The sequence below is a fragment of the Corvus hawaiiensis genome, chromosome 33 (assembly GCF_020740725.1).
Source record: "Corvus hawaiiensis isolate bCorHaw1 chromosome 33, bCorHaw1.pri.cur, whole genome shotgun sequence".
Lineage (NCBI taxonomy): Eukaryota > Metazoa > Chordata > Aves > Passeriformes > Corvidae > Corvus > Corvus hawaiiensis.
In genome coordinates this window covers 136,068-150,356 of record NC_063245.1, presented here as the reverse complement: position 1 = coordinate 150,356, position 14,289 = coordinate 136,068, and the positions used below count along the sequence as shown (strand labels likewise).

The window sequence follows — 14,289 nt, the reverse complement described above, 5'->3', positions numbered from 1 at the left end:
ATCCCCTGTGGAATTTTTCCAGGCAACAACTGCTTTCTCAGTTTTCCCAGAGCCATCGATGAAGACTCTCTTTGCTCCACGCAGGGGTTGTGACCATGTTAGAAAACACAGCTGCAAAGAAAGATCTTTGAAAGATTGCAAAAGTGTACTTTTCAGCAAAGAATTAACAATGTTTCCCAAAAAGTCTCTCAGGGCAGTCTCTCAAGATAACGATTCCCAGAACATATCCTGAAAAGCGTCTGCAGGCAAAGGAATGTGGATGTGAGAAGGATCTTCCCCACTTAGGCTCTGGCATCGTTTTCGTCCTGTGGAAACAAGTCTAACAATCATGTCAAGTAAAGTGGTCACTGGCTTTGAAAATGTGTGAGGTAAAAATACCCACTCTAGCACCCACTATTGTTGTTTATCAACACACCGCTGTGCTATTAGTGCATCTGGTTGGAATTCTGCCACGATAAGGAAAAGCCTCAGTGGTAACTCTGCTTGTCGTCTGGATGCAAAGGATGTCTGCATTTTATCTGTCACAAGTTGCAGTGCTTCACGGGCTTCTGGATTGAGTTTGTGAGGACATGTTAAACCTGTGTCTCCCTTAAGTAAATTAAATAAGGGTGACAATTCCTCAGTGGAGGAACCAAGGGTAGGTCTGAGCCAATGAACAGTTCCTAATAACTTTTGCAAATCATTTAGCATTTCAATAGAGGTCCTCACCACAATGGGCTAAGGAACAATTTTCTGTTCCAATAATAGAAATCCTAGGTATTTCCAGGGTGGGACAGTTTGAACTGCTGCAATACAAAGACCAAATTTGTCAAAAGAAAGACGCAAAAAGGCAAAACAGTTTTGCAATACAAGAGTCATCTGCTACTAGCAGTGTATCAGCCATATAATGGTACAATGGAACTGTTGAAAACTGTTGCCGCACCGGTTGTAAAGCTCTTGCTACCACAACCTGGCATATTGTAGGACTGCTTTCAACCATCCTTGAAGCCCACCGTTGGTGCAGCCCGGAAACGTTGCAGGTCTAGGATCATTTTAGGACACTGTAAGTCTCTGTTCAGGGAGCCATTTGCAACGTATGAACGATGCACAGTCCCCAGCCCTGGTACCACCAGCAACATTTATTGAAAGTGTACATAGCTTTTATAGTATTTTCACTCCCAGGTTAGAATAGCGTGAGCCTGGATATCCAATAGTGTAACTGTTGTGAGAAACAAAGCCCACTCCTCTTTTTTGGGGGTTTTAGAAATTTAATAAGGGACAATAGGAGATAAAGGTCACTTAAAGCAAAACCGACAGTGCTGAGTGCTTGGCCGTGGCCAGAGGCACGCAAAGTTACACAAACTTTCCGTTTATATGCTTTAACACTATACATATTAATAAATCACAATGCATATGCATCATTTTTCTAAGAACTAATTTACGTTTCCTTAGAAAAGATTAACATAGTTCCTCCCCCGATCTGCCTTTTTAGACAATGTGTAACATGATCGTGAGGGTCTTCGGGGCTCTTCTTCGATGAAGGCTCAAGGTCTTCCTCGCATCTGAACTTTTCAACTTCGTCTTTGGAGCATGTGCAGTTATGGTGTTCCTTGCTCTTTCTGGATCTAACTGTTTTAACTTCTCCATTTTGTGGCTAATTGACTTCACATTTTCCAATTTCTCATTAGTACATCCTGCTGCTTCCCAAAATAGCTATACTTGCCTATTTTTGAGATTATTCACCTGCTGAGTTTCCGCTTATTTAAGCATTAAGCGATTAGTTCACCATATACCAGCTATTACATTGGACAGAAGGTTATGATTCAGGTTATATTTGTATCTTATAACTCAACCTATATAAGCATCTGGTAACTTTGACCCCGGTTAGAACATTAACTAGTTAATATCTGCGTAGCACAGTCATTCTTAACATAGTTGCACATAATATTTCCTAACATATTCTGATAGATAATATTTCTTAAATTTTACTACCTGCGAAAGCCAATGCTATAATAGCTGTTTATCACACTGGTCATACGTCTGCTAACCAGTAATATACGTGATCAAGTCCCTAATAGCAACATCAGCCTTTCGTCCCTGAGACACATGCTTGTACAACAATTTCTTCTGCAAAACTCCTGTGCTTCTGCTACTTGTTCCATTTTACATCTCTCCTGCCTTGACTGAATAGTCCTTTCTTTCTAACGAAACCTCTTTGTTCTCTTATTACAACTTTTCTTTGTTTTCCTTCCCCGCACACATCACAATACACCGTAGAAAAGGGTGGGATCCCCCAATCCTCACTCAAAAACCCCCTCGGTGAGCCCCCCAATTCCACACCAATTTCCCCCGGGGACTCCCAGTCTCCCCACAACCTCCCAATCTCAGAGGGGGTCCCTGACACCCCCAATGTCCCCTCACAGGCCCCGCACGGTGTGGAGGGGCTTCTCCTCTTCCTCCTCAAGGTGATGGCAATGGTCTAGGGGGGAGCACAGGGCAATGTTGGGGACCCCCAAACCATAAACGCACCTCAAAGCCCCCCTTTTCACCTCAAATCATCCCCAATTCTGCCACCCACAGGGGGTCTTCTTCTCCTCCTTCTCTTCCTCCTCCTCCTCCTCCATGGGCGTGGGAGGGACACAGGGGAGGTTGGGCTCCCCCCAAAACCCAACCCTCCCCAAAAACCTCACATACTCCCCTTTCTACCCCACTCCCCAGTTCCCCCCCAGTCCATATTTTCTCCTTTCTCCCACTTTTTGCCCTCAAAGAGCCCCTTTTGCACCTCAAATCCTGCTCCCAAGCCCCCACATTCCTACTCTGCACCCCAGAAGGGGACCTTCTCACTACAGAAATCCCCCACTCACACCCCAAATTCCTCCCAATACCCCCAAATCCCCTCAATGCCCCCTCCCCTCCCTCGCCCCGGCCCCTCCCGTCCACCGAATTCGCACTAATCCTGCTCTTCCCACCCCAAAGCACCCCGCACCCCCCCTTCTCCCTTCTCCCCTAACCCGACCTCCCCCTCACATCCCCTCTCCACCCCTCCAACCCCCCCAGACTGCCCCACAACCACCCCGATCCCCCCCGACCCTGCCCGGGCCCTGCCGCCACCTGACCGCGCCTCTTCCGCTCCCTAGCGCCGCCTACCGGGGGGGAGGACCCGCGTCCCGCTGCCTTGCCAGGCGGCACTGCCTGCCCGGCCGCGCTCCCTCACGGAGCACCCCCGCTCCAGCCACGCCACGCCCCACCCACACACTCAAGGCCAGCGGCGTCTCCGTGTCCCTGCCGCATCCCCCGACCTCGCTGCCCCTGGCCACGCACCTTCCTCTTCTGCCTCATCTCGCACACGAGAGCCCTGCTCAGCCCAGCCGCCTTTCTGCCTTCTCACTGTTACTGAAATCCCTTGGCAAGAATAAAACTCTTACGATTTTCCATCTCCCCACTGTAGTCCGTTTCCACCTGGCTGTCATCACAAGCCTTGCTCTCCTTTGTCATCCATAAGGTTTGGCAGCTCAGGGCTCTTGCTTTCTTTCATTGCTGGTTTTAGTCAATTGTTCATAACTCAACCTGTGAGCTTTCACTTTTTAGCCTGCAGTTCTCCTCTCCAGCCTGCTGCAGGGGAAAGGGGAGGGGGAGTGCGAGAAGGGAGCAGTGCATGATTTGGAGTGTTTCAGTGGGAGCACCATAGTGGGGGAACTGGGGTGTCACAAAGGGCCCCCTGTGAGCCGCCACCTGCCCCTAGCAACAGCTGGAAGGGTTTGTTGACGTGGAACCAGCGCCCAGCCTGCAGTGTCCGGCAGGACAGCGACGGGACAGGACGGGAGCACACAGCTGGCGAGAAGCCCACTGGTTTTAGCTCACGTCTTGCCCTGCAGCAGGGACTAAGGTATTAAACCAAACCTTCCCCCTTGCCTATTGTCAGAACTTCATCTCCATTCAGTAGAATGGAGAAGAGACCTCCAAGCCAGCCCACGGTGGCCTGGGAGGAGGACGCGGCTCCTCAGGAGAGCAGCTCTGCAGCGGAGCCCGCCGAGGTGACCACGGTGCAGCCATTGCAGCCCAGTGAGTGAGGGGCCCTGTGGGACTGGGCAGGGCTGGGATCAGGTTTCCCCGGCACACGGGCAGATGGGGATCACAGGGGTGGGAGTGATGCCGGAGTGCCAGAGCTGCTCGGGGCAGGACACCAGCCCCAGCACAGCCTGTGCCGAGGAGGGGGAGAGCAGAGGGGGCCCCAGCTGCTGCTCTGGGGCGTGGGCAGCGAGGGTCAGTGGCTGGCAAGAGGCAGTGGTGCTGTGGGATGCTGGACGTGTCCCTCTCATCTGCCAGAGCGCTCCTCAGCCCGGGGCACTGGGCATTGCCCTGCCATGGTGTGCTCCAGCAGGGCAGCTCCTCTGATGGGCATCCTCCAGTCGGGAGCTGCACTGAAAGGCCGTGCCAGGGGAGCAGGAAGAGGCTGGGCAGAGGGACGATCTCTTTCCTCTGCTCTCTCCTCTCCCCACACCCTCTTCAGCTCTCTCTTCTCTCCCTCTCCATTAGATGCTGTGTATGGACAGGAAGCCATGGACTTCATCCAGGCCTTTGCCAGCAGCCCCGACCAGGTACCCACGGCCTGCTGGACAGCGGCTGTGCCCGGCCAGCGGTGCTGGCTCTGCAGAGCAGCTGCTCCCACAGGGCACTGCACCCTAAGGGCTCTGGTCCTACTGGAGGGGTGTCCTCGCTTCACGCTGCCCTGTTGTCTCTGTCCTCCAGCTCCAGGATGAGGATCTGAAGCTCAAGTTCCTTGACAGCATCTGCACATTCTGCAGAGATGCCAAGGATTCTGGCTTCTGCAAGGACCTGGATGCTTTCTACCACAACTACAAGCTGGGAGAGAAGATCCAGGTGAGGGGGCACCCGGCAATCTGGGGAAGGGAGCAAGGAGCCCCAGCCGCCGGTGAGGGCAGTGCGTGGGCAGGGCAAGGCTCTGGTGGCACTGGGTGCTGGCAGCTGCCAGGTTGCAGCCCAGCTGTGCTCTGCAGGTGCTGCTGCAATTGGAGCCCAAGTACGAGATTTGCACGGAGGTGCGGCGGCTGGCCATGCTCGCTATTGCCGGACTGAGGTACTGGCCCATCACACCTGCAGACCCCTGCCCAGCACTCTGTGCCCACCTGCCCATCCCTCCTGGAAGCCCAGCCCCAGTGCTGCAGGAGACCTTGAGACACTGCTCCCAGCACCAGTGGCCAGCTGGGCCCCTCTCTCTTTGCAGCACGCTGGGGACGGAGCTGGAGAACAGAAGAAAACTCTTAAGACTCTGCTTCGACAGCATCTTTTTCCTTCCTCCAAGCGGGGAAATCCAGAGCCTGGAAGAGTCTCTGTATTCTCGGGTAAGTGCTGGGTGAACTGGAGGAGCATCCAGTCTGTCCAGGCTGCTCCCGACCACCCCGTGCTGCCTAAGGACCAAAGATCCAAGGCAGGCCACGGTCGCAGCTTCCTTTTCCTACCCTCATCCCTTCATGCCTTGCCAGGCTCCAGCCACCTCCGGCAATGCCGGCTGCTCTGCCCCCAGCACACGGCCTGCTCCTGTGTCCCTCCCGTCACACTGGCACTTCAGATCAGTCTCCTGGGAGTGGGAGGGTCAGCAGAATCACAGCCACTGCTCTCTGTCGTCCTTGCAGACCCTGCATGCCATGGACACCATGCTGGAGGTGATGGTGTTCAGCTCTCCTGCCTCCAAAACCAGCAAGATGCTGCAGGACATCTTGGAGGTCTGGCCTGTGCACAGAGTGGGGCTCAAAGGACTGTTCCTCACTTAGGAGGGGAAGGAGCCCGGGCTTGTGTCCAGTCTTGTCCTGGCTCCTGCCAAATGAACCCTGTCCCGGCCAGAACCAGGACATTGCCCCAGTGCTGTGCAGGCAAGAGCGCACTGCGGGGAGGCTGCCCAGCTGGCCCAGGGAAGCAGAGGCTGGCCCCAGGCGCTGCTGGAGCACAAGGAGCAGAGGGCAGCCCCTGCCTTCCTTGCTGCCCACCAGCTTTGCCTGGGGCCTTTGGGCCAGGCCTGCCAGGGCCCCCCGGGGCCCCCAGGATGCCCCCTGAAAGCTCTGCCTGAGGGCACAGGAAGTCTGGAGGGACGATGCAAGTGTGTCTCATGAGTGCGGCCCTGCCACTGCTGCTGCTGGAGTGGGCGTCTGCTCACGGGGCTCACCTGCAGCTTCTCTCTTCCCAGGTTCTGCTGGAATACTGCCTTTATGACACCGTGGCTGTGCAGGAGAGGGTCATGGGCAGGATCAGGCTGCTGAGCCATTTGCTGGCCGACTCTTCCACTGTGCAGGTAAGGACCGGCTACCCTCCAGCCAGGCCATCTCCCCATCCCTGTGCCCTGGCACAGCCACAACTCCAAGGTGCCTGCAAGGCCTCAGCTGCCCACCCTCAGACCTTCTGCTCTTCTGCCTGCCTCCCCCAGGCTGGCCAAACTGAGGACAGCGGTGCTGCCAGCAGACACGTCCGGATCCCAGTCCTCGGGAAGCTGCTGGGCCATCTGTTTTTCAAGTTATTCAGGAAAGAAGAATCCAGCTTGATGCCACTGGACATTCTCTGCTTCCTCTTCACATTCCTCTCTGAGCAGAAATGTAAGAGAAGCTGTGGTGGGCAGCATCCCCCGTGCACCGCCACATGCCCAGATACAGCTGCTTGTCTTCCTGGGTCTTGCGAAGGCTCCTTGTTGTGCTTGGTGCAGGTGGCACCATGTCCCCAGAGCTGCTGTCACCTCTGCTCCTGCCCCTCGCTCTCTGCCAGGCTCTTGATGCTCCCGTGTAGCCGAGCTGCTCCTCCACACAGGACTCAGCCCCAATCCGCCCCTTCCCCATGTCCCCTGGAGAGCTCGTGTCCTGCCCTGCCACCCTCCAGCCCCGCAAGCCCTTCCCCCTGAGCAGTACTGCAGCCACGGTGTAACTGGGAGCTGCATGCGGAGCTCCAGGGGCTCGGAGCTTCCCAGGCCAGCTTCACTGGGTACGGACACTGGAGGCAGCTCCCCCTTTCCACCAGCGCCCACCACCTCCTCCCGTGACCGACTGCTCCCAAGCTATTCCTGCATCCCGACGCTTGCCAGGGTTGGGTCGGCTGCTGGCACAGCGGCTGTGTCTCAGCCACACATTGGTGTTTTCCCTCTCTTTAGGTGCCACACCGCCAGCGGTTCGTGCCCAGCTCCCAGCATACTGGCAATCTGAGATCACCTCCCTGCTGGATACGCCCAGCACCTGGAGAGTTCAGGTGACCAGCCCTCCCCCTTGCTGGGCCTCTCATCCGTGGCATCAGCAGGGGATTGGTGTGCACAAAGGGGTGCAGAATCTGTGGGGCTGTCCCTGGCGAGAGGCTTCCCGCTGTCCCCGAGCAGAGAACACTGCGGTGTCCCAGCAGCAGCAGCAGCAGCAGCTCCAGCCCTGCTGGCCACCAGCGAGCCCTGGCTCTCTGTAGGGCCTGTGCTCCATGCCTGAGAGCCCAGCCCTCGTCCTTGTCATGGGGCCCTCCTCATCCTCCCCTGCATAGGGACTGTGGGCACTGCTGCCAGCTTTCCTGCGGCCACTGCCGCCAGCACTGCCCGGCACCTCTGGCCAGGGCTGCTCGCGCTGCCCAGCCGAGCAGAACCCTTTGGGCACTGGCTGGCACTGGCCTCCACTCCCTTCCTTCCTGCCACAGGCCTTTGGCAGATACCTCAGGCCAGCTGAGAGGACGGGCATCGTCCTTGTGGCCATCAAGATCCTGGGCCGCTCCAGCCTACTGGACAAGAAGGCGCCCAAGGAGTTTCTGGAGGTGGCCATGGAATTCCCTGAGCTGTGGCTGATGGATGTAAATGGCCTGTGGCTGGATTGCTCAGCCCTTGAGCCCTGTCACGTTCCTCCCTCCCTCCCTCCCAAAGCCAGGATTGGGGGGTGCCTGAAACCACCTTGAGGCAGCAGAGAGTGTTAGGATCCCACTTCTGACACCCAAATAATGGTAGGATCTGGTCATCAAAAGATGCCTCGGTCAAAATTAAGGTGCAAACAGGACCACATGCCAACACCAACAGTATGGATTTCTTTTAAGAGTAAATGGGAGATAGAGAGAGAGGGGGAATGAGGAAGAGACACACACACACACGCATTACTTAGAAAGACTGTCACCCGCACATGGGTCCCTGCGGCATCCCAGGACATGGCAGCACCACCTTCACCTGTGTTCCTTCCAGGTGCCAAAAGTTGTGAGACACATCTTTGCATACTATGATGAAACAAATGCAGCAACCGCTCACAGCTTTCCCACACTGCTTGACCTGATGGCCAGTAAGTGGCCTCGGCGAGTAGTCACAACAGCTCTGAAGGTCGCACCAATATTCAGGTACTGGCCCTGACCGCCCAGAGGGCTTGTTCCCTATGGGGAGAGGGACCCCGAGACTCTCTGGCTGCCAGACACAAGAACACTGCAGCACCCCCCAAAGCAAGCGGGGCCCTCCATCCCACCATGCTCAGCCCAGGCCCACAGCAGCCAAAGCTGGCTGGGCCAGCCCAGAGCCAGCACGCTGCTCCCAGTCCCACCGGGAACACCCCGTCAGCCATGTCCACCTGCCCAGGCTGGGCCCCTGCGCACCCCAAGTCCTGCAGGGCTGGCGCAGGCCACACTGCAGTGGCCAAGGCAGCCCTGCTGACAGCGCTCTGCCTTGCAGCGACAAAGTCTGTCTGTGGAAGGCCATGTTCTCCGTGCACCAGACTCTGGAGAAGGTTTTGAAGGAGCTGCACATCAAACTGCAGGGCCGGCAGAAGGACATCTTCACACAGCAGCAGAAGTCCTGCCTCGCTTTCTTGGCTGTGAGTCATCAGGAAAAGCCCATGTGCCCTTGCCCTCCGCTGCCGGTGGGAAGCGGGAGCTGAGCCAGGACAGCCCTGCCAGCTCTGCCCAGGCTCTCTGCCGCTTCCTTCCAGATGCTGGCCTCCGATGATGTACAAGAACAGGAACTGGGTTCACTGTACAAAGATCTGGATCTTCTGAGGTGTCCAAGAATGGAAATGGTCTCTCTGGTGCTCAGGGCCCTTGTGACACTGTCGGAGAGAGCTGAGACGGTGAGCAGGCTGCTCTCAGGGGCAGACATGTGGCACCTGGACTCTGAGGCCTCGGGGAAGGTGGTGGCTTGGCCTGGGCTGCGAGTCAGGTGCTGGAGTGACTGCTCCAAATGCCCTGCCTGCCATGGGATGGCCTGGAGGCTGCCTGGGGAGCTGACCAGGCACAGACGTCCTCACGGAATGGAAACTGTATTTCATACAGGCAAAAAAAATGAAGGGCCTCCTGTCCGAGTTGCTGAAATTCCTGTGGCATCGGTCTTGGGACATTTCAGTGATGGCCATGGACATCTTCCAAAATGTGCTGGGGCACCTGAAGAAGAGAGAGGCCAGCAGCATGGCTGTGATTGTGTTGCCGCGGCTCTGGTGCCTCTTTGACGCGGTAAGGCTGATGTGGGAACGCTCCCCTGGGCTCCCCTGGGATGGATTCTGGGCCTTGCAGCCCAGCGCTGATCCTGCCCGCTCTGGGCTGTGAGCCCGCAGCATCGCCCCTCACCTCAGGCACCTCAGCTCAGCCCCTCCTGGCCGCGGGCAGGGAGCCGCTGTGTGCGAAGCTCACCTTTCCTCCTTCCTACCAGGAGGAAGACTTTGTGCGGGAGCACTCCATCCGCCTCTTCAGAGACCTGCTGGGCAAAACGGCGTGGAAGGACAAGAAGGGCATGAAGGAAAACGCCTGGAAAGTCCTGGTCCGGCTCCTGCTTCACATGAGTGACCAGGCCCCCAGCGTGGCCAAGGTACCCATGTCCAGGCTGAGCACTGACCAAGAGAGGCGTGGCTGACACCCCCTGGGGGGGTCCCGAGCATCAGGGCAAGGGCTGCTGGCAGCGGGCAGCGTTCCCCCAGCACAGCCCCTGGGAACCAGCGCCAGCAGGGCCGGACAAGCTGGCACGGCCATTTCCATCTCTGCCCTGCCTGCTCCAGCAGGGCTCGGCAGCAGCCCAGCACCACCGAGGCCTGGACACGTGTGTCCCCAAAGGCTTCTCAGCTGTCCCCACAGGCGTCCCTGCAGGGCTTTGCACCTCAATCCCTGCTGCCCAGGCCTGTCCCCAAGAGAGCCCTGGACACTTTGGCGAGGGCATGTCCCAGCTTCCTAAGGGCGCGGTTACCCCAGGAACAAAGCCCAGGGCTCCTTCCACAGGCAGGCCCTGCTGCCACCTCCCAGCTTCTGTCCCACAGGCATCTACAGAAGCCGTTCTGGCTATAGCAGAGCTCCTCAAGTGGAAAGAGCTCAAGCAGCTGGCGCAGACAGAGCAGACGTGGAGGATGGGCGAGTGCTTGGTGAGGACGAGAGCCAGGCTGGACGAGGGCTGCCCACAACACCGTGCCGGGGCTGTGAGCTCTGCAGCTGGGATTCCCCAGGGCTGTTGCGGCCCAGAGCGCCCAGCCTGGAGCTGCAGCCTTGCTCCTGTCTCGAGAACAGGAGTCTCCTCTAGGCCCATGTTCCCTTCCTTCCCCCAGCATGAGGGAGGGCTCTGAGCCATGGGGGTGCTGGCAGGAGGGGCTGATCTGACCAGCTGGGGCCCTCTGAGTAATGCCCACAGCCTTGTGCTCCCTGCAGTTGGCCAAGGACAGCAGCAGGGCCGAACAGTTTGTGTGGGACAGCCAGCCCTACCTGCGGAGCCCTCAGGCCCCCATGCGAGAGGCGGCCCTCAGGTTCATTGGTGAGTCCCAGCCCCCAGGGTCCCTCTTTGGGCAGCCTGGCCCCGTCCACCCAGCCCTGGGGCTGACACGGGCAGGGCCTCGGCCTCCCTGTGCCCCCCTGCCAACACAGGTGGCTTTGGTGGCCACCTTGCCAGTGCCACCCCCGGGCTGCTGAGGGGGGCAGGCAGGGCCGGGGGCCACGCTGCTGGGAGCACGCTGGGGAGCAGGGGCTGACGGAGCTCTGTGCCCAGGGCTGGCTGCGCGGCACCTGACAGAGCAGAGTGAGGACACCGTGGCTGAGGTGCTCTGGGGTGAGTGGGGAGCCCGGGCTCGGGGGAGCTGAGGCGTCTCTGCACACACGGGGGCTCATCTGGGCTCTCTTTCTGTCGTAGAGCTTGACAGACTGCAAACAGGAGACAAGGATCCCGCCATCTGTTCCCTGGCAGCTCAGACCAGCTTGGTCCTGAAGTCTCCAAGGAAGCAGCGAAGATCAGGATTCTCCCTGCGTGCGCTGTGCTGCTGGTGCCGCTGAGCAGAGAGGGACCTTGATGTAAGGCTTGGCAGGGACACAAACTCAAACACCTGCTGAATGATCAGGTGTGGAAAGGATGCCCTGGCTTTCTAAGGTCCTTCTCAAAGAGCAAGCCAGCATTTCCATGACTGCTGACTCTGCCATTGCCCTGACCAGGAGGGACCCATTCCCCCCAGCCCCTGAGCATGGCGTGAGGTGGTCTAGAATAAGCCCAGGGTCATGGCCAGTCCCCTCCTGGCTCCTGCCAAATGGCTCAGCTGCCGGCCCTCAGCCCTTCTGCTCTTCTGCCTGCCTCCTCCGGCCTGGTCAAAATGAGGACAGAGGTGCTGCCTGTGGAGAGATCCAGATCCCAGGCCTGGGGAAGCTGCTGGCACATCCATTCAAGTCGCTCAAGAGAGAAGAGACCACTTGATGGCTCTGGATGCTCTCTGTGCCCACTTCAAGCTCATCTGTCAGCAGAAAGGTAAGAGAAGCTGTGGTGGGCTGCATCCCTGCGCACGGCCGCATCGCCCCGATGCATCTGCTCGTCTTCCCGGGCCTTGCGATGGCCCCTTCTGTGCAGACACGGGGCTCACGTGGGCTCTGCTTCTGTCACAGAACTTGAACTACTGCGGGCCAGAGAGAAGGATCCTGGGCGCTCAGACCCGCCTGCCTAAAATCCTGCGAGAGGACTCGGTGCGCCTGGATCCAAGCCCAGCCACAGACCTGTCCAAACTGTATATAGTTCTAGAAAGTTAATTACCTTCTAGATATAATTTACATAAGTAAACCATATCTATAAATCATATATTTGATAAATATATCTAATATATGAAAATTATGAGTAAATAAAATATAGAAATTATATCTATTATGTCATGTATATAAATTCTATATACTGTGACTATATATTATATATATTAGCTATATATATAGATGAGCTTTTCAAATAAAAGAAACAATGTCTTGAAATCGATTACAGAAATGATAATGACTGCAGCACACAGCTCTATCTATGAGTATATTGCAGCATTTTTGAAGCAATATGGAAGCAATTACGTTAAAGCTAGCAGACTTGAGAGGAAAAGTGAGAATTGTGGGTGGGAAATGTGAGGAGGAAAGGGTGGGGAATGTGAGGAGAGAAAAAGGGCGGGAAATGTGAGGGGAGAAAAGGACAGGAAACTTGAGTAAAAAGGACAGGAAATGAGAGGAAGAAAGGCTGTTAAACAGAGAGGAGATAAGGTGGGAAATGTAAAAAATGAGGTTCACTCTTAGTAAAATTTTAAGAAAAATTTAATAAAAGGACAATTAGGAGACAGCAGCAGCCATGGCCGTGAGCTAGCAATAAAAAATCAATCGCAGCTCGATTTCATAGTACAGCGTGCCTAATGCTATTATCTACATCAGTTAAAAACTCATTTAATATATGGGGAGTCCTATTAAATTCCTTTTCTGACCAACAGGCCAACTTTTTCAGATTGTTATAGCCATGAGCTGCAGCACCCCCTGGGTTAAAAATAACCAGTGGTATAAACGCACTCAAACTCATAATGTTTACCTTATCGTTACAATCTTTACCAAACGTGGAAACACTATGCTAGTATCTATTTCACATCCTATTTTTCTGATGCTGTAATGTTTTTCCATGCTCGTATAGAAGGGGCAAACATAGTTATTAGCTTTCCCAGGTAGCAAGGACCCCCCAATTGGACTATGTGGAATCCCATTCCATGCTCTATCTCCGCATATCAAAAACACTCCAGGAGGTAAAATCTTTCCTCCGGTTGTGTCAATAGACTCAGCTCCTCCCAGCATGGCCAGCACATTCCAGCCTCCAATGGAGTGTCCTGATACGTTCTGTTTCCATGGAAAGGAGGCCATGCCCTGTCATGCCTGGTAGTCCTCCCAAGGATCTCCAAAGAAGAAAACCCCAGACCCACTGGCATATTGCATTGGAGGCACCACATTGGAACAGTTGGTCCATGGTGTCACGTTAACAAGCATACTGGGAAAAAGGGACCCATAAAGCTGTAGCTCTTGAAGAGGCAAGGTTGCATTTTTTGTTAAATTGGCAACAATACAGGTTTGCTGCAAGGAGTGCCAATAACTAGACCAACAACCTAAGCACTCACCCCAGTTTCTTTTGCTTTGCATTTGTTGCTCCACTTCCTCATTGATTTTCCCTATATCTGTCTCCCATTTTTGAAACGTGTCCTCGAGTGAGATCCATGGCACACCAATTAGACATGTGCGAAATGGATCTGCTGCCGACGCCATGGCCAGACAGAAATCTGTCTGGTTCGCCTGGTGAGCCCATGTTACCCACATGTTTTCTCTTTCTGACACTGAAGTTATCACAGCTTTACTCAGGGTGAAAGTACTTGAGAGGAGGAGCCACATGTAGGGCACCATGCCTGGGTTACAGTGGTCTTTTTACTCACTTGCAGACGTCTGATGGCTTCCTTCCCTGTCCACGCTTCCAAGTTTCGCACAAACTCATGTGGATCCCTGAATGAGCTAACTCTTATCTGTTGTGGTGGAATTCCGAACACAATAGACGCACACTGCCTAAAACTTCTTGTCGCAGGCCCTTGATAACATTCTCAGCATAAACTACCTCGCTCATCTACATTCCAAGTTCCCCTAGTAAGCTCTTCCCCACAGCCCCCACAGCACAAGCGCAAGCACAAGCTATTATAACAGCGTAAACAATTTCTGCGGCGATTAGCATGCACACTCGGTGACTGTTCCCAGACTCCGAGTGGTCATCTAAATGTGAGGTCACCGGCCACCAAGCGAAGGTTCACTTCCCAAAGGTTGGGAACATCCGCTGTACGTGCCACGTCCTGGCTCAGTCGGTCACGCACTCGCTGGAGCCGCTTTTGTAAACAGCGGGACTGGGAGCAGGCTTGGTTCATCTGCTAAGAACCCATATTGATCCGGTATCTGTAGAAACACAGCTATAACCTCGACCATTAAATAACAATGGAGCTGGCCTCCCCCATTGTCCCATCCGTGGGTCTTTATAACAAATTTGTACCCCTGGGGTGGCTTGTAACTTTATATGGCTGTTATGTGTGACTACGGGGGTGG

General features: G+C 55.3%; 1 protein-coding gene across 2 annotated transcripts; it reads left to right on the top strand.

Annotated features, from left to right (window-relative positions):
• Positions 1 to 3,604: 3,604 nt before the first annotated feature.
• Positions 3,605 to 11,648, top strand: LOC125318968. Of its 2 annotated transcripts, XM_048289936.1 has the most exons (20): positions 3,605 to 4,041; positions 4,516 to 4,577; positions 4,729 to 4,860; positions 4,998 to 5,077; positions 5,225 to 5,342; positions 5,634 to 5,723; positions 6,182 to 6,286; positions 6,419 to 6,584; positions 7,130 to 7,224; positions 7,651 to 7,800; positions 8,180 to 8,328; positions 8,654 to 8,795; positions 8,910 to 9,047; positions 9,250 to 9,426; positions 9,623 to 9,778; positions 10,221 to 10,322; positions 10,603 to 10,705; positions 10,937 to 10,996; positions 11,078 to 11,235; positions 11,519 to 11,648. In XM_048289936.1, exons 1-19 carry the CDS (start codon positions 3,924 to 3,926, stop codon positions 11,215 to 11,217), a joined length of 2,283 nt encoding a protein of 760 aa, XP_048145893.1. In that variant the 5' UTR covers positions 3,605 to 3,923; the 3' UTR covers positions 11,218 to 11,235; positions 11,519 to 11,648. The 2 variants fall into 2 exon arrangements, with proteins under 2 accessions (XP_048145893.1, XP_048145892.1); XM_048289935.1 differs by having other exon boundaries at positions 4,998 to 5,342.
• The last annotated feature ends 2,641 nt before the right edge of the window (positions 11,649 to 14,289 follow it).

What these genes read in the sequence shown, in the direction of transcription:
- LOC125318968 (XM_048289935.1), top strand. Translation starts at nt 3,924, where the DNA reads ATGGAGAAGAGACCTCCAAGCCAGCCCACGGTGGCCTGGGAGGAGGAC. An exon ending in CCGACTCTTCCACTGTGCAG is followed by an intron (nt 6,287 to 6,418) that starts GTAAGGACCGGC and finishes TGCCTCCCCCAG; the next exon opens with GCTGGCCAAACTGAGGACAG. An exon ending in TCTGGTGCCTCTTTGACGCG is followed by an intron (nt 9,427 to 9,622) that starts GTAAGGCTGATG and finishes CCTTCCTACCAG; the next exon opens with GAGGAAGACTTTGTGCGGGA.